At 54.4% G+C, this 17,900-nt stretch overlaps 6 protein-coding genes across 6 annotated transcripts; 2 read left to right on the top strand and 4 right to left on the bottom strand.

The window, feature by feature from the left end:
- Positions 1-3,153: 3,153 nt before the first annotated feature.
- On the bottom strand, positions 3,154-6,539 carry CLUP02_03949 (uncharacterized protein; the record flags this gene model as incomplete). Its single annotated transcript, XM_049282966.1, has 12 exons — positions 3,154-3,212; positions 3,275-3,502; positions 3,569-3,688; positions 3,744-4,087; positions 4,195-4,428; positions 4,488-4,786; positions 4,839-4,893; positions 4,949-5,620; positions 5,708-5,808; positions 5,875-5,972; positions 6,199-6,220; positions 6,276-6,539. 12 exons carry the CDS (start codon positions 6,537-6,539, stop codon positions 3,154-3,156), a joined length of 2,496 nt encoding a protein of 831 aa, XP_049140109.1.
- Positions 6,540-6,622: 83 nt separating this feature from the next.
- Positions 6,623-9,811, top strand: CLUP02_03948 (uncharacterized protein; the record flags this gene model as incomplete). The annotated part of the gene is made up of 13 exons (XM_049282965.1): positions 6,623-6,651; positions 6,772-6,969; positions 7,081-7,218; positions 7,276-7,325; positions 7,400-7,464; positions 7,510-7,579; positions 7,651-8,018; positions 8,368-8,773; positions 8,832-8,918; positions 8,981-9,036; positions 9,100-9,188; positions 9,276-9,558; positions 9,644-9,811. The coding sequence occupies 13 exons, from the start codon at positions 6,623-6,625 to the stop codon at positions 9,809-9,811; spliced, it is 2,007 nt and encodes a 668-aa protein (XP_049140108.1).
- Positions 9,812-9,937: 126 nt separating this feature from the next.
- On the bottom strand, positions 9,938-10,497 carry CLUP02_03947 (uncharacterized protein; the record flags this gene model as incomplete). The annotated part of the gene is made up of 3 exons (XM_049282964.1): positions 9,938-10,069; positions 10,220-10,289; positions 10,370-10,497. The coding sequence occupies 3 exons, from the start codon at positions 10,495-10,497 to the stop codon at positions 9,938-9,940; spliced, it is 330 nt and encodes a 109-aa protein (XP_049140107.1).
- Positions 10,498-10,613: 116 nt separating this feature from the next.
- CLUP02_03946 (uncharacterized protein) lies at positions 10,614-10,856 on the top strand (the record flags this gene model as incomplete). The annotated part of the gene is made up of 1 exon (XM_049282963.1): positions 10,614-10,856. The coding sequence occupies one exon, from the start codon at positions 10,614-10,616 to the stop codon at positions 10,854-10,856; it is 243 nt and encodes an 80-aa protein (XP_049140106.1).
- A 1,573-nt stretch (positions 10,857-12,429) lies between these two features.
- Positions 12,430-12,804, bottom strand: CLUP02_03945 (uncharacterized protein; the record flags this gene model as incomplete). The annotated part of the gene is made up of 1 exon (XM_049282962.1): positions 12,430-12,804. The coding sequence occupies one exon, from the start codon at positions 12,802-12,804 to the stop codon at positions 12,430-12,432; it is 375 nt and encodes a 124-aa protein (XP_049140105.1).
- Positions 12,805-13,939: 1,135 nt separating this feature from the next.
- Positions 13,940-17,657, bottom strand: CLUP02_03944 (RecF/RecN/SMC N terminal domain-containing protein; the record flags this gene model as incomplete). The annotated part of the gene is made up of 3 exons (XM_049282961.1): positions 13,940-14,238; positions 14,296-17,561; positions 17,620-17,657. 3 exons carry the CDS (start codon positions 17,655-17,657, stop codon positions 13,940-13,942), a joined length of 3,603 nt encoding a protein of 1,200 aa, XP_049140104.1.
- Between the last annotated feature and the right edge of the window lie 243 nt (positions 17,658-17,900).

Raw genomic sequence — 17,900 nt, 5'->3', positions numbered from 1 at the left:
GTGGAAGGGGAAAAAAAAAAGGTAGACTGGCATTGTGGCATACTCCATACTCTCCGTACTTTGGTACCTACCCTCGCGCGGCAATGGAGAGGCAAGAAACGAGACGAGAGGCAAGAGACCGCGGCGTCGGCGTGTGTGAGCTGTGTGGTAGGTGTGTGTGTGAACAAGGGACCGGCGTGTAGCTGCGTACCCCGTCTTGCTCGGATCAACGCCAAGAAGTTGCAAGCATCAAAACAGATGCGGGTGAGGGAAAAACCCACACACTGTGACCGGGCGAGCGACGTCGATGCTATTTCGAGCAAGGGTACGGATACAGAGTAGAGACGACGGGACATTTTTGCCGCTGGGCAAACGTCTGGCGCAACAAGTAGGAGCAGAAGGGAGCAGCAGCAGTACCTAGAAGCAAAGAGCGCGAGAGAAAAAAAAACTGGAGCGAGAAAGGCGTTGTCTGTCTATCTGTCTGTCTGTCACTGCCAGTATGTACCACTGTGTACGAAGTACAGCTTAGCTGCCGCTAGAAAGACACTGACAAGACAAGAGACGAGGACTTCGTGCCGAACAACTGGGGAGCTACACTAGGACGAGCTGGCTGGCAGGGCAATCCAGCCTACTACGGCGTTGGACGTGGGGACCTTTGGGACCCGCGTTCCTTTCCATTAGCTTTGCGGCTTGCGGCTGGCGGGCTTGCTTGCCTCGCTCTCTCTCTCGTGTACGTGTGAGTAGTCACGCCGTGCTATCTCTCTCTCTCTCTCTTTCTCTCTGTCTCTCTCACTTCCATGTCTCGTGCCTTTTTTTGGGGCCAAGCCTCTTTCTGTGTGGAAGAATATTGGCCAGCTTCTAGCGTGAATTTGGTCCCCCAGATGCCCCATTAGACGGGCCGACCTATCAAGACAGAGACAACTCGCTGTCTCATCTGCCAGGATGCGAGGATGGATATCTGACAACAAGGGGAAGCCAGCGTGAGTCGTGCGTTTCGAGGAAGAAACTCTGCAGTGACTTGCCATTGTATGGGGGTTGAGGGTGAAGATGGGGGTCAAGTTCAAGTCTCTATGATACAAAAATAAAATGCCTCAGTAGTACTACACAGCGTGTCCTAGGGGGGGTGGTGGTTATGGCGGGATGGACTGGGCTGGGCTGGCCGCTTGCTGGGCACGTCAATAAAAAAGATTTGAGGGAAAAAAAGACAGACGAGGTCAGAAAGAAGAGGAGCTACTACCAGTACGGATACCGATACACTAGGTACGCTACGTACTTGACACAGACATAATTCCGAGATTTCGTCGAGCTCTCTGCACCGTACGGAGTATTCGTAGTTCACCTCTGTTCTCGGGCAACCCCCCGCGCGCCGCCGCAAAAAAGTCGAGCTCCAGTCTCCAGTCTGCAGTCTCCAGAGTTCCTTCGGTTGTGAGGAAGTGTCCCATCTGTCTAGTCCACGTTGAGCGCGGACCCGGACACACCCCCCTGCTAAAGGACATGTTCCGTGGGTTGAATGAACAAGAGACGTTTGACTATCAGGGACTGGGACTGGGAGAGTTGGAGCAGAGAGAAGAGAGACCAGAGTCGGGAGTCGGGACTTGGAAGGGGGAGGGGGGGGGGTCTGGAGGGGAGGATTTCCTTTCCATTGCCCCTCCAATTGGACGACCGCACCCCCCTTTGACCCCTCCAGAGTGAGAGACTTGAGAGTCGAGAGTCGCGAGAGAGAGAGAGAGAGAGAGTCCCGGGGCTACGTACCGTGTGAGGTATTCGCAATACGTACTCTTTGTCCTCCACTCCCCATCTCTTTTCGTCCGGCCCCTTGTCGTCGCGACAGTTTCAGCTCTGCTCCGAAACCCACATCACGTGACTTAACTCGCCGCCGCCTCGTTCCCCAATTCCACGTCCAAAACCTCTAAGCCGGTGAACCCTGGAAAGCCTTGGTCCACGCGCGATAAGCAACCCAGCACCAAACAGGTAGGTATCTTTGTACCTCTCCGAAGTCCCGCCATCAACCTTACCGCAGATGGCTTGCTCGACAATGGAGTCTCCGTACGGCGAACCCTTTCCGCTTGGCATCCACCCGCTTTCGCGTCCCGACTTTGCACTATGTACGGAGTACTTGCAGACCGACGCTGCATTGTTGGACCTCTTTGCACATCTGCACCGGTACTGAGAACCGCTTTGCACAGCACTACTTACTTTTGCAGCATGCAGCGTGGTGGGGGTGGAAAACTTCCTTTTGGAGGAGCCGAGGCGGGAAGGGCAAAGGACCACCCACCACTGGCAACGTCCAACTCCCAACTCCCAACTCCGTCTTGCTTCCGCTGTACAGTGCGGACGGGCACTTGGACGGGCATCTAGGATAGAGCCTCTGCCAAGACTCCAATTGTCATGTCCTCGTCTTGCCCTCGACTGCGGTGATGCAAGTCTATGTCTGGCTATGGCTCTCGAGACTCCAGTAAGCAGCGCCAAGAAATCCCCGGAATAGACCGCGGCGAAGGGTGTTTGGTTGCGTGTGAAGAGGGTGGTCCATTCACGATTCGTAGGGTTTTGAATTACACGAAAGTGACAGGCGGCGGTCAAAGCCCTCTCTGTCTCTCTCTGTGTGTGTCTCTCTCTCTCCCTGACCTCTCACTGTGACACTGCCTCTGCCCCTCCCCCAAGCATCGCCAAGTCTTTCCTTGGAAACACTGTCAAGCGATCTGCCTCGCGACGGGCCTTGAGTTGAGGCTATACGTGAACCATCCCATCCCTCAAGTGTTGCGCGTTTGCCTTGCCTCTCTGTCTCTTACACTACACACCTGTTAGCGTATTTCTTTTTTTAAGCTCTTCACCGCTGGCACCGCACTGCAGAGGAAATCTTTAACCCAAATTAAGAATAAAAAAACAAATCCGACCAACGAGATACTCCGGGGAGAAACCTGCCAAGCCTTTTTACCCCCGGCCAAGCCCAAAACCAAACCTCGATCAAAGAATGCAACGGTATCGTAGTAGCATTAAGAGTATGGATTTCCTGGAATAGCAGTATGAGTGGTTTCTACTTGCCACGGTACGGAGACTTCAAGACAAGACAGTTTGACGCCATGTGCCGTGACTATCCAATTGCGTTCAGTATGTACACACACACACAGACTGATTAATGTTGGGGCCTATGGATATGGGGAAATGGGGAAGAAATCACCGCAATATTGGATGGGGGTGGGAAATGAATCGGCGACGTTCAACCTGCAAAGTCACTCACGTTGCGGGCCAAGAAAAAAAAACGAGGCAGATTTTGTGCAGTGCGGGCAGCGCATACGATGCGGGATATTGGGGTCCCGTTCACGCGCCGTATGCGTGTGCAGCAATGTAGCTTGTGCGGTGTGCCCGCGGTGTATAATCCCTATGTCCTCATTTGCGCTTGAACCTGGCTTGACCGACCGGACTGGCTGGCGTCCATCAAATGCCTCACCCACGGAAGTCAAGAACGCCACTTGGCTCGTTCTGGCTGTATCCTGGGGGAGGGCCTGACTGGCCTTGCTCTTGGCTTGCGTGTGGTGAAAGTGGAAGCGCTACGGATACGTCAATCTGCCTAGCTCTCGCATCTCGGCACGCAAGGCAGCGTGTAATACAGAGTAGTCGAGTAGCCTCGACGAAAAGATAGGGACAGCATGGCAGTCGGAGGCGAGATGACGATGGATTATGGTTCCAGACGGAGCTGGATGGATGATTGCTGTTCAATGTGGCAAGTCGGCCGGCCCGTTGACCGGTCACTCCTGTCGACGAACCCCGTTCCAACGAAGTTTCCACGACTCCTCCTACGCGGATACCCAGCTGTGAATTACTCTCCGACCTCCGACGACTTGACGAGCGAGCGGAAGTGAGGACTCGACTAGTCAGTGGGAAACCGGGAAGACGCCATTGGACCAACGTGGCCAAAAGCGAGATTTGCGCGAAAGAGACCCGTTGGATGATCCGTGTGCAATCTCTGGCGTAATACGCTGCAAAGAAGTCGCGCTCCGCTGTCGCTGGCCCTTTGCTGCTTGCCATGCTCGTCTGGCATTCGTGGGAGGAGCCACAAACGTCCCAAGCCAAGCCTGGAGGAGGAGGAGGCGAGTCCTGACTTTTCCGACTCAGGGACATCGTGCATTGGTGTGTGCGGCATCGAAGGGAAACCGTTCGCGCAATGCATTGCTGGAGCCCATTTCTTTGCCATGGATGGGGGCACCACTGGCTCACTGGCACACTGGGTGGACACCGGTTCGGTTCCATGGAGATGCCTGCCACGATAGGAAAACACTAGCAGCAACGCTAGAATGAAAAGAAGAGGAGTTCCTGGGGCAGCAAGCTGACGAGGATGGTCCCCTTGCTCCAATGGCAGGGCCCCTGCAGAGCCCCAGGGAACCCACTCGATCCCCATCAATCCTCTCGATCGAACAGGGGTTCTGGAGCTTCAGTTGCCGTGGGGTTTCTCTTTTGACGTGCTGCGAGCTGCAGATACGCGGGCTGTGGCCGAGCCTACGCGATTTCACTTTTTGCTCGCTCTTTTTTCGCCGTGTTGCCCTTCCCTCTCATCCTTCTCGTGTCTCTTTTCTCTCCCCATCGTTGCCAATTGGTGGCCAGTCCTCCCGCCTGGGAACTCAATCTTCGTCCGACCTTTGCTTCTTCCCTTTGTCGATTGCGGCTGTGAAAAAGTCCCATTGATGTGCTGGACCTGCATGGGAGAGGGTGGCCGGGAGAGTTTATGGAAATCGTCATTGCTGAGGTACACGCCAAAGTATGATAGTGGTGACAGAACTCCCAGCCGGGCCAGCCACGGGGCTTCGTGTGTCTGCTCAGAACTTGAGAACAGACAATCGGGGCCTACAGCAGTAAAAAGAGACCAGCTTCAGCTTCAGCCAAGCCTCCCCAACCAGAAGTCGCCAAGACATGGCGGGACTGGACCCCCGGAAGTCTGTCTCTCTCTCTCTCTCTCTGGTTGACCTAGCTGGACTCGCTCTCGGTGCCGTGTTCTACTGCCCGTCTTTCCTTTTTCGAGTGTTCTGCAGTCGTCCTGTCGCTGCATAAAGCGATGCTATTGCGCTTGCCAGACGAACCTGGAAAATCCCATCCAACCTTCGGTGCTTTGGGAGAAAAAGTCCCGCAGTCTCGGTGTAGCAGCCGTGTGGGCGGGAATTTTCGACACACGACAAACACGGCAATTTTGCGGATCCCTTGCAGACTAGCTAGCCCACCTTTGGCCTGCCAATGCATGTCAACGAATATCCGAGCCGTCATTGGCTGGGATCGATGAAGAAGAAGACGGGATGGGATTGGATTGGCAGCGCTGGGTTGAATGGATCGGTGGATCAATGTTCTGCAACTGTGGGAACTGCGGAATTGTCCAGGGCGTGGGTACAATCCAGGTACGGATACCCCTGCTATGTCGGCAATTCGACGTTTCTCCGTCATGGTCTCTTTCCCGTCTTTCTCTGTGGCTCTCTGTGTGTCTCTGTCTCTTCCTGATTCGAAGGGGTATGGATGGGATGGGACGGAACGGGGATGCTGTTCCTTTCCTTCTTCGCCTTGCCGTGTCGCGGGAATTGTCGTCGTCGTGGTTGAGTTGAAACAGTCAACACTGTGGAAGATCAAACATCCAAGGAATCTGAAGGGACGAATTGGGACTCTGCAAGCGTGCGTCTGTGTGTTTTCTCAACCTCTTTTCCAGGTTGCCTTGGACCTCCTTCATGGTAACCGTAGCGTTGTGTGGCACAGGGATTGGTAGAAGCTTTGGTCAAGACCGACCCTCGCGTCGCACGACCAGGATGCATTCGGAAACAACCGCTTGGCGCGCGATCCGTGATCTGTATTCAACTCGGGAGGAAGATAAGAGAAGGACATATTTTATTTGGTGCTCGATTGCCTTGTCCTGTGACGAACGTGCCTTGTTGGCCCGGGCTTGGAAGTTGGGCCAAGATTAGTCGTTGGCGTGCCTGGATGAGGAATTTCCCAAAGTCGCTGGGTCATTTTGCCGAGGCCTGGGGAGGCATGTGTTCCATGGCCATGTTGGTAGCACTAACTTGGTATCTGCACTCCGTAAACATGTTTTGTATGATTGTATGCGTTGTTGCATCCATCGCTCGCACCGTCCGGGCTTCTCTCGGTTTGTTTTTTGGGTGGAAGGGTATTTTTCCTATCTTTCTCTCTCAATGTCGCGGCTCGCTTGACAAAGTAATTTAACGAGCAGCCAAGCCTAACCCGGACTCTTCCACTTGGCCTTGGGAATCTGGGGTGGATGAGTGGTCAGTGATTAGTGGTGGATGGATTGTGGGTGGATTTACCGCGGCTTCGGTTCTGACGAAAGAGAAGACGGGACCGAAATGGCATTGGCAACGGATTACGGGCCCCCAACTTTCCAATAAATCAAGGAAATCAGGCTGAAGGGAAATCAAAGGCTCAATGTTCGGGAAAGCTTGGGGGTGAGTCTCGCTCTCTCTTCGTTTAAACCCGGCCGGTCCTGCATCTCGCGTCATTACCGAGATGCGAACATTTGGGCCCTGGGCTCTCCTGCCGTGTCTGCCTACCAAAGGAAGCATAGCGCCCATCTCGGTTCACTCCTTCCTTTTGGTGCTTTGCAGCAGTTTTTTATGGGGAAAAAAGGCTGGAAGGGAATAGTGGGGGCTGAGACATGACCATCTCACTTTCCAATCGCGACTTGTGACTTGGCCGTTTGACCCAGGCCTCAACTTGCCAAGATTACTCTAATGAAATCAAAAGCTGGGGGAAATCGGAGTAGCAGGCCGAGTTTACGAAATGCAGGCACAAATGACAGGCAAGCCGCACAACACTGCGACAGGCAGGCAAGCATCCCGCGACATTTGATGATGGCAAGTCAGATATCACAAACTACGCAACGTCGTCCTGGAGTCCTGCTCTATGCCTACAAACATACATTGGGGCTTTCTTTCGGTTCCCCCCCCAACCCCTACCCAGGTCCCAAGTTCCCAATAATCCCAACCTCAAGGGCATTGACTTGTCTGATTTGAACATTTCGTCAATTGAGGCTTAGCAATTAGACTCTAGCCTCAAGTGAGAAACCTCTTACTTCTGCCGAGTCGTGAGCTTGGACCGTGACCGGTAAAGTAGCCACTTACATCGTCATAACCCAAGTCAATTGACCCGAGCCACCGATGGCGCCTATCAAGCGTCGGGTGGCTCTTCCGACTCTGGTCGTTCCCGTCGAGTTATCCGTACACTAGTTGTGAGCCTTGCACTCTCAACAAGGTGCCCTGCCACCCTGCCCTGCCTGCCCTGTTTTCGGATGGCTTGTGCGTGCGCAAGTATGCTCGAGGCTGTGGGATGCAAGATAAGAACCAACAACAAAACGATTTGTGCAACAAGGGGCCTCATTCATTGAGTGGGGGTCCCCTGTACCTGAGTTTCCGTCTCTTGTGCAGAACCACAGTCTGCCGCTTTGTTGGTTCGAGTCGTCTGTACCTCGACCCTGGTCCCGCGCGGCCGACGAAGATTGTCAGACAAAGAACGCCATATCCCAGGTACGATTAAACATGGAAGGACAAGGAGAGGAGAAAAAAAAAGTCAACGTCCGGCGAAGGCGACGGAGGCGGTGGTGGCGGCGGAAAAAGTCAACGACGACGCTCTTGCATCTGCAGATATTTTGATATGCAATTGGTCGACGGGACACCGCGGCCACAGCGGAGATTCCTGTCGTTATTCCTGCCGTTAAGGTTGGGAACATGAACGGCACTCTGAACGGCAAGCGCCAAGCATCGTCAAGTACCTACCTGCCTTGCCTTGATGCTTGGGTGACTTCGTCGTTCCTGTCAATCCTTTTCCTCATTCACCTGCCTTTCTCCTTCCCTGCCTCACCTTGCTCACCTGCCGCGCCTGCCTCACCTGTGGTGATCTGCGTAAGCTGTGGCAGGCGGGCAGGGCTGGACTTGGCTGCGTTTCGGAGAAAACTCCATCGCTTTCCCAGCCTGCCACCAACATCCAACCACAACACCATCACAGACTTCAAAGCCACGGCCGAAACGCAAGCTCTCAATCACAATGTCGTCAATGTCGAGTCGCACAGCCGATTGAGCCTCCTTTCTCTTGGCATTTCCTCTCTCTATCCGCCCCCCCCCCCCCCCCCCCCCCCCCCCCCCCCCCCACCCCCCCCCCACCCACCCCCCCCACACACCCCCAACAACCCCACCCCCCCCACCCCCCACCCCCCCCCCCCCCCCCCCCCCCACCCCCCCCAAACCCCCCCCCCCCCCCCCCCCCCCGGTTTCGTCCAACCAAAACCCCTACACCACCAACGGCGTATCACGACATAAACACACATGGCACACACCTATCGCACACCGCTCACCGCACGCACCGCATACTATCTGTACACACTACACACAAGCACGACGCCACCAGACGCCAACGCTGGCGGCGCACCACTGTCACTCTTCAACGACGGATGTGCCCGTCTACACGATGCCCGCCCTTAGTACAGCCGATATCTGCAGATCGGCCACTAGAGGCTTGTATCTCTTCGATGGCGTCTTGTGTTACCGTCACCCATCCACCACCACGTTCCCGGCCCCCCCCAGCCACTCTGCACCCTTCCCATGGCTTCTGGGAGCGCAAATCGCGGGAAGCATACAGGAATCGTCTGTGCCTGGCCTGGCCCCGGCCTGTAGTCCCGGACGAGACTCGAGACTGAGAGTAAACGTCGTGGGAGCCGTGGGAGCGTACCTTAGTGCCGTGTCAAAAATGTGTCGCGCTTGTTCGTCCGTCGTCCAAGATCGCCAAATGTTGCCCCAATCCTCCCACACCCCACGTTCCCTTCTCAAAGTTGAAGGCTCCTAAGAATACGACGTCGAAAGATACGGACTGAGATACGACTCCCGCCGAGGTCGATGCCACCGTCTCGTTTCTGGCAGGGTTGCGCACACAAACAGTCAGGTACATACCCAAGGTACTCCGTACACGCGCGCAAAGTTGCAGCCGATGAGCGAACCCCAGAGTTCCTGCATGTCACGACCAGTCAAGGGTTCAACAAGTCTCCTAGCGTCCGCAAAACGCACAGTTCGCCTCATCGACGTGTGTGGTCGGGTCGGGTTGGCGCACGACGGGTACGGTACTACGGATACACTGCGGCGGTAGGTGAATGTAACCCTCCACGTTGGAAACGCGGGCCCCTCGTTCAAAACAGAACGGAGCCGTCTCTACACCCGGGAATACGCCGTAGACTTGTGGAGTCTCTTAGGTGTATTAGGACGATACCACGGTGAGTTATTTGGCTCATACTGAAAGCTCTTCAGAGGGCCTTGATTCACCAGTGAGGCGTGCTGCGTGCATAGCACTGTGAAGGTGGCGGTCTGGGAGTCGGAAAAGGCCCGACGGCGTGGCGGACTCGTCTCTCCCAACCAAACAAACTCTTCCTGTCAAGATAATGCAGCAACAAGCCGCCGCACCAGTATTAACGCCAACGCCAACAGATGGGATGTCAGTTCTCGAGCCGAACCATACCAGGCCAGACCAAGTCCCAAATCGCTCAAGCTTCTATTTCCAACGTGGTATCCGTCGAGGACAGGGCAGATGCAACCGCGAGAGTTCCGTCGCGTTGCATTGTCCCATCTTATCATCAGAAGAGGAGAAAAGTCAATGAAAATGACCAGCTAGCAATCTTCACTTTGACTGAAACCAGGCGAACGACCTCGAACAAAAACAGCCCCCAGAGCTCCATCAGTCTGGCCGTCAGCCGTCCTACGGTCCTACGGCGGCGGAGGCGCTTACTATCCTCGTCGTCGTCCTCAGCTTGAATCAGCCTTCGACTCCACTCCCAGCCACTAGAGACCCTGTTTCCTGCTCATAACGAGGATCCAGTTTTATTTTTATGTTATGCTCTTCGGTTCGTTTTGCCATGAATCTCTTTGTGCTCCGCTGATTCGTGACGTGGGGTTTCCCAGAAACGGCGCGTTGTCAAACAGGTTCCCATCAATTACCCAGTCCAAGTCTGAATCTGATGGAGGAGAGTCCAGGGGTCCCTCTGTGACGTGCCGTCGTTGTCGTAGCCGTCGTCGTCGTCCTCGTCGTCGTCGAGTGGCACCCGTCCGAGGGAAAGGCCCCTTCCCTAAAATTGGGCATGGGCCGAATCGTCTTAATGCAACAATGGGAACTCCATTCCATTCCTCAAATCCTCCTCGGTTCCCTATTGATACTAGAGGCTAGTGGTTCCCTGTGGATACGGGGCTAATCGCGCCGATGGATATTTCACTCTCACTCTCTTCGTGTCCTCGGTATCCATTCCTGGCATTCCATGCTTTCCCAGGCTGTCCTGACCAATGAAAGGCCTTGAATCGGGGGGTATATCTCCTTGTCTCTTATGAACAAAAAAGATTAATACAAAGAAAATAAGGGCAAACCCGCCTACCCCATCGTCCCCATCTCCGTACCTCGGGACCGCACCGGCGTGGTCGAATCGATGTGGTTTGCGCGAATGACGACGTTCGTGCTATACCCGGACGGCGGTCGGCGCGAATTGAGCGCCGGGCTGGCCATGCCGCAGCGCAGAAATACCCGCTGCTAAACAAGTAGAGTCCGCGGATCTTGACCGCCTCATTATTTCGGAGAGATTGTGATTTGCCCACACGCACATCTCCGCGCAGGCGCGCACCATGGACGAGGCTTTCACGACTCACGAGGGCACGCTACCGTTCGCGAGGCTCCAGTTTCTCCTCCATCTCTTCTGCTTCCCCATCGTCCTTCCCCAGTATTTCTCAACTCCGGTCCCATTTGTTTGGCGCACCGACGACAACAAGGCCATCTCCGACCCGGGTTTCCAGGCACACCAGGCTTCCAGCAGGTTCTTGGTTCTTTCAAAGATCCTTCAATTCGACCAACCAAGGCCAACCCTTTAGTGGGCTCCCATGAGCTTGGTAGTGGGCGAGGCCGGTAGTGATCGGCCGTATTCCATTCTAAACACGGCCCCCAATGGCCGACCACTTACCTGTCATGCCTGTTACCAAAGAGAAAACCATGCCCTGTATGTTCTCCAAACAGCAAAGAGGATACCCCAAGGGCAGGCCCCAAGAATGGAGTCGCTTTCCAGGTTGTGAACCAAGAAAGCCACCGGTCAATTGGCCGTCCCCATGGGGGTGGTTGATGGTTCAATCGGTGTAACTCGGTGATTTTTTTGGGGTTATGCGATGTTCGATGTAATCCCCATGCTCCTGCAGGCCAGCCTCGATTTCTTGTTTCCGTTGGAAGTCACTCGTCAGAACGTCCCTCGAAATTGTCTTGGCAAGACTGCAACTGATTCAGCGCAAGACTTTGCCAAGTCGCAGATTTGGTCATCCAAGTGCCGTAATAACTTGCGGCACGTATCAACTCTCGCCGTTTTGGAAACATGGCTCGTGCCTCTTGGGCCATACAGCCGTACACAAAAGTCCTGCAGGGTCCGTTTGACCAGTTTTGGTTCATGGCTGGATGAGCACAGAAGTTATACATAGTACTACCGCTGCGGCACCAGATCAACAACGTGATTGACTAAGGTAAGACACACGCAGACAAACTGCACTACAGAAATGTGATGCTCGTACGGGGTGGAAAGGGGGGGACCTTCTAACGGTCTTTCTGCAACCACCTCAAACGACGTAGAGACGACACACGTTCCTCGAGAGAGAAGAATCTGTAAGCCTGTGGCCTGTGGCGCTTGTAGAATTCATGCCTACACTCACTTCTGCATGCTTGGCACGCTCGACGCTTGGGGTTTGCCTGTCCCGTACGGAGAATCCCTCCGTAGAGGGAAGAGTGATCGCCCATCAATCCCGTCGGGCGGGAAGGGGGGGGAGAGACGTCTGAACTCTCTTTCCCATTTTTTCGTCTCATCGCATCTTTTTTTCTAAAAAAACATACAAGCAAAAAAAAAAGTTGCTCTCGACCAACAGGTTCCTCCCCATCCAAAACACCTAGCGGACCTTTACAAACCCGCCAAGAGCACCCAAGAGTTTCCAAGAGGTTCTCAAGCCTTTTTTTCCCACCCTGATCCGTCACCCCAAGAAGTCCCAAGACGATTTGCCGGCATTGAAGCTTTTTTCGATGCTCACGAATATCGGTCTTGGCCCGGTTGAGGCTGGGGGCCAGATCGGCATTGGCGTTTCTTTTCCCGCATGTCGTCCTCTCTTCCTGTCACCCTCTCACGGGCATTGATGAAGTCTTGGTTCTCCAATCCCAAGCCGGGTACCAGATTTCTTGTCGAGATCCCCCCCCAAAGACCCCTTGGCCAAGAATTCTGTTGAAGCATTGATGGCCACCTTTCCTCCGTGTTTGTCTTCTGTCCTGCCGTGGTAGTTACACTCGACAGCCAAGAAGTTTCAAGCAACATGCCATTTCTTGGCCTGTAAAACAATGGTCAAATTCCCATCTCCCCTACCCGTACCCGTACGGCTGGATATCTAGTGTATTCTATTCTCAACCCAGCCCTGAGTTCCCCTACTGCTCTGATTGGGGAGCATTGATGATCCCCGGATTCTTGGTTCCCCTTTGTGAAGAGCTCGGATCTTTCCTCCGGGTGGCTTTGTTTTGTCTGCCTCGCCGTTGCCAGTCTCCCCCAGGAAATGTCACCGTCGGGCACCTATCAAAACTCCCCGCCATGCCAAATGTCAAACCGACCCCCCAAAGTTCCATCCTCCCACCCAAACCCCAACCCCCCGCGTAACTGGGGGGCGTTTTTTTCAGAAACGACGATGGGGGAGAACCAAGTTCCAAAACTTGCAAGTGCCGAAGTGAAGGAGGATCGTAACATGGGGTGAACACGGATAACATGTCACATACAACTATGCAGAAAATATCCCAGTTGGAGATCATCCATTGAGTGACGCCTTCTTTTCACACACGCAGATCAGATACCATCCCGCAGGCATTCTCTGTCCAGGAATAGCACATCTCCAGAGTCCCGAATTTGGCAATGGCGGCACGGCGGCCGGCGGGTGCGGTCCGTACGGGTAGAGTCGTCCCTGGCAAGGCTGAGTAGAAACTCACGAGAGCCAAGCAAAAAAAACCACTGCACCAGTAACAAGTCACCAACCAACCAACCAACCAACCTCCTCCTCCTTCCCCTCGGCTAAAAGCCTCAAGGTATGGTTCATATGCAGGACCGTAGATCCCCCGGAGTAGGCCGTAGTCTAGAAGAAAAGGGCGAGGGGGAAAAAAAAAAAAGAGGAAAGCCAATCGTCTCGGATGCTTTGCCCCTCCTTCACCCTCCCCCTCCCCCTCCTCCGATAGAAAACTTCCTTTTCTTCCCGAAGTGCTCCAGCCACAGATGGTGGCGTGGGAACGGTTAACCAATGAGGCGGGATTCAACAGCCCTGCGGTCTTTAAGCAGAGACGCAGAGTCGTAATGTAGCAAGCAAGGTTCCGGGAGATCTACCCCTAAGCCGCATAGGCTTGTTGGCGACGCACCAGCCTGGTGTGTGATATGGTGAACCTGTTCTGCTTATTCGTTAGCGACGAAGATATGGGGGGTGATGAGTTGTTCGCCGGGCCGCGTAATGAGGGACGAGGAAAGGCCAAGAGTTTGTTGATGATGTTGATCATTCATGAAGATGAAGGAGGTCTTCGTCGTCGTGGCAAGAGGTGGATTTACACATCACAAGAGGGCAATGCCACACTTGGCAATGCAACAGGCAAGTAAGTCTATCTCTCTATGACGGGAATGAACAATCGTGATTGATGGTTTCGTAATAGAAGCTATGAACGGTGCCAAAATAAGAAACCCTAAGCTCATATTCTACCAGAACTCACTTACAGACAAGGCAAAGCCCCCCGTGATATCAAACAGTCAACCGCCACAAGTCGCCGCAACGCCATTGCCAAGAGACTCTCCCCTCTCGTCAACGGACGATGACGAGGGGAGCCCCAATCCTCAAGCCACCCCCCCAGACCGAAAATCATGAACATGGTTCCCACAGAACACGTACACACCAATCATCCTCTCTTCGCTTTACTTTCCTGCCGCGACACCCTCGACGAAGCTCAGCGCCTCTTCGGTAGGTACACAGTCAATGGAACTCGTCTTGCTGTGGAAAGTCACACCGTAGCACTTGTCGGCGACGTGGACAATCTCGGGTCGGAAGGTGGTGCAGATGAACTGCGTTCCGGCCTCTTGGGAGATTGACTCCAAAAGGCTGGCAACGGCGGTACGGTACTGGGCGTCAAGGTTGGCGTCAACCTCGTCGAAGATGACCATGGGACTGCTCTCCGTTTGCTGAAGGGCAAAAATGAGACACAGTGCACACAAACCTGGGCGAGTTGTTAGCAAGACTGGTACGATCACATTAGGGAGAGAGCCTGGCTTACTCTTTTGACCACCACTGAGTTGCTGGATCCTCTGCTGCTCGTCCAAAGTCTTTGAGTTGAACGATACACTGATACCGACACCAGTGTAGTTCTCAACGCTGCGGTTCTGCTCCTCGTCGGACTCCTCAGGGTCGACGCGGCGATCTGTCCGGCGTTGGATAACCAGGCGCCCGTGTCCAGCCGGGACGAGCTTCTCAAAGATGGTGGCGAATTCCTTGGACACTTGCTTGAAGGTACGCTCAATGGCCTCGTCCTTGCGCTGGTCGAGATGGGCAACAAGCTCCTCGATGGACTCCTGCGAAGCATCCAGTTCTTTCCTGCGCTTCAGGAGCTGGTCCTGTTGCTGGGTGAAACTGTTGTACTGCTCAAACGCCTTCTTGTTGACGTGCTGGAACTTCTTGAGGGCATTGCGGACCTTCTTCAACCGTGAGTCGATTTGCCTGGGATCCATCCTCTCGTACTTGTCAAAGGCCTCCTCGGGCAAGACTCCAAGGTCTCTGATCGCCTTGGCAGCATCCGCAGCCTGCGCCGTGTAAACGGCCTTCTTGGACATGCTCTTCTCGATCGAGCTGCGTTGCTTGGCTTCTCTTGCGGCAACGGTGCTGCGGATCTCTTCTTGCTCTGCCTTCTTGGCCTCGCGGCGGTCGAGCTTGCCGCCCTGCTCCTCGAGCTTCTCCTCTATCTCCTGCATCTTGGCTTCGATGGCGGCGGTCTCTCGTTGGAGCTTCTTGAGTTCCCTCTGCGCCTCCTTAAGGCTGCCAGATTCTCCCGAAGAAGTGTTGTTCTCGAAGGCCTGACTGTTGAGTTGATCCAGACGCAGCTGAAGGTTCTGATTGATGTCTGTCTCGAGGATCTGTTTCCGGCTTTCCGCTTCTCTCCGCTTCTTGCTGGCATCGTTCCACTCTTTTTGCAGGCGTTGCACTTGCGCGTCCAGCTCGACAAGCTGTCTCTCCTCGGCATTACTGAGCGACTTTTTGAAGTCTGACGCGAGTTCAGACTCGTTTGCAGCAAGACTTTCGGTAAAGATCTTCATGTCTCGCTCAACGGCATCGCGGTGCCTCATAGCGTCGTTGAGACGTCGCTTCTCGTGCTCGAGCTGTCCGTTCTTGTTGGCAAGTTCGTGCCTCAGAGGTTCAAAGCCGCTTTCCAACTGACGAAGTTTCTGCTCAGCCTTCTGAACTTCACCCATGGCACGAGTGATTTCCTGCTCCTTCTGTTCGATCTGGCTTCTAATCCGATCAGACTGCTGCAGGAGCCGCTCATACTCGTCTCTCCACTTGTTAACAGCCTGAACGCCTTCAAGCCTAGATCGCCTGGGGTCGATGTAGCCACCAGTCATCGCACCCCTCTTGTTTGTGGTATCACCATCCAGTGTAATGGCATCAACACCGTGACTCCTTGCGTACTGGCCTCCTATGCTCAGGTTGGGGCACACGACGACTTTGCCGAAAACTTGCTGGAAAGCCTTCTCGTACATGGGATCGTAGCGAATCTTGCTCAGAAGCGGTACGATTCCATCCTGAGATCTCGGCATGTTGATGTTTCTCGGATGGAGGCGGTTCAGCGGCATAAAGGTCAATCTACCTCCGTAATTAGACCGGAGGTGGTTGGTGAGGAATGTGGCTGTTTGATCGTTGTCGACAATGTAGTGGAACATGCTGTTACCAGCGATTTGCTCGACGGGAAGGCGGTATGTGTCGCTGACCTCGAGGAGCTCCGCCATAGTACCGTAGGCGCCGGGAATGTCTTGCTCATGCTTCAGGCGCCTAATCGTGGCAAGACCACGGGCAGTGTCGCCATCCATCATAGAGCTAAGCTCACGCTCGGCCCTGTCTCTCTCCTGGCGCGCATCTCGCAAGATGGTGTCGAGCTTTTCTTCCTCACGGCAGAGCAACTTCTTCTCGTCGTCGAGTTTGTCCAAAGTCTCCCTGGCCCTGCTGGCTTCCTCGAAAAGCTCGTGTCGAATCCCGCTCGAGCTTTGCAGCTGCTCTCTCAAGCTGGCGACATCAATCTCGAGCTGCTTAATGGAGTTCTCCGTTCCGGTGACGTCCTCATCAGCGTCCATCTTGTTCGCCTTGTGGCTCATGAGCCTTGAATGCAAATCCTCGATTTCTGCCCTCAAGTACTTATCGCGCTCAGCCTTGTTCTTAAACTGGGAGCCGCGACTTTGTTTGGTGAAAAGACGGTTGCGTGTAGCTTCGGCCGTGTCCAGCTGCTGCTTCTTCTCGATCTCTTGACTCCTTCGTCTGGTGTACTCCGGGACGACATTGTTCAGCTCCTGCTTCTTTGTCTGGAGCTCTTCAATGGTCGCCGCGAGATCGGCCTCGTGTTGTTGCTGGGCTTGAACAGCCGCTGACTGACCATCTGACAAGGTCTTGACCTTGAGCTCGGCCTTCGCCTTTGATTTTGCTGTTTCGCGGCGGTCCTCTTCGAGCTGCCGGCGCTCAACCTTGAGCAGGTCCATCTCCTTGGTCAGCTTGTGGATCTCGGCCTCCAACTTGGTCAACGTCTTTTCGGCATCCTTGAGTTCAGTTCGTATCGAGTCGGTGTTATCCAAGCCGTTCTGTCGAATGTTTTCGATGCGCTCAAGCTGTTCCTGGATTTGCTGCTGCTCTTGATAGTACAAGGCGTACTCGAGACATCTGCGTTCACGGTCCTTGTCCTGGAAACCACGGAGCTCCTCCTTTTCCTCCTCCAGTTCAGCGAGACGCTCCTTGATGTAACCGAGAAGTTCGTCAATCTTTTCTCTCTTGTTGTTTGTTTCGTTCATGATCTTGAGCGACTCGGTTCGGCGCGCTTCGTAGACCTGGGTACCGGCGACCTCCTTCAAAAGGGTGAGTCGGTCAGACTCCTTCATGTTTGTCAGAGCCGTAACACGACCCTGAGGTACAATGTAGTAGGGATTTGACCTGGAGAAGCCGGCAGCCTCGAGCAGGTTGACAACATCGTTCTTGGTGACGACCTTGCGATCGACCGAGTATTCGTCCTTTTTCGTTCCGATAGTGCGACGCAGAATGACCTCCTTTCCTCCTGTAGGGAAGCGCTCGTCGCTGTTGTCGAAGATGATCTCGACATAGGCGGACATGACAGCCGATCCTGATCCTTCGTGCAATAGAGCCTGGCGCTCTTCGCGAGTCATCTGCGTATAGGCGTCACTCAGGACGAAGCGCATCGCCGCGAAGAAGTTACTCTTGCCGGATCCATTGCGACCGACAATGACATTCGTACCGGGGGAGAAGGGTTCGATGACGGTCTGTTCCTTGTAGCTATCGTCAAGTCAGTGGGGTGTCACTCTCTGCTGTCTTGTCGCAAGGGGGCACACACCTCTTGAAGCCTTGGATGATGCACTGTTTGATGTACATAGTGAGAGTGAGAGTCGCGGCCTCAAGGGCGGCTGTTTTGCGCGGGTGAAGTCGCTGATGGAGTTCGCTGCGAGTCGCGCAGTATTTTCATCGGTATATTGAGAAGTTGTGACAGTCGATTGTTGGTGGTGGGGATAGACGACGCGTCCAGGAATCGCGAGGTCCTCAAGCGTGGCAGGTCAGGGCGCGTCAAACCTGGGGTGCCGTCGCTCATCTGGTAGGCGGTGCGTGCCTGAGGACGAA

This window comes from Colletotrichum lupini, chromosome 2, assembly GCF_023278565.1.
Source record: "Colletotrichum lupini chromosome 2, complete sequence".
NCBI classification, from domain to species: Eukaryota; Fungi; Ascomycota; class Sordariomycetes; order Glomerellales; family Glomerellaceae; genus Colletotrichum; species Colletotrichum lupini.
This window is presented reverse-complemented; position numbering and strand designations above follow the sequence as displayed.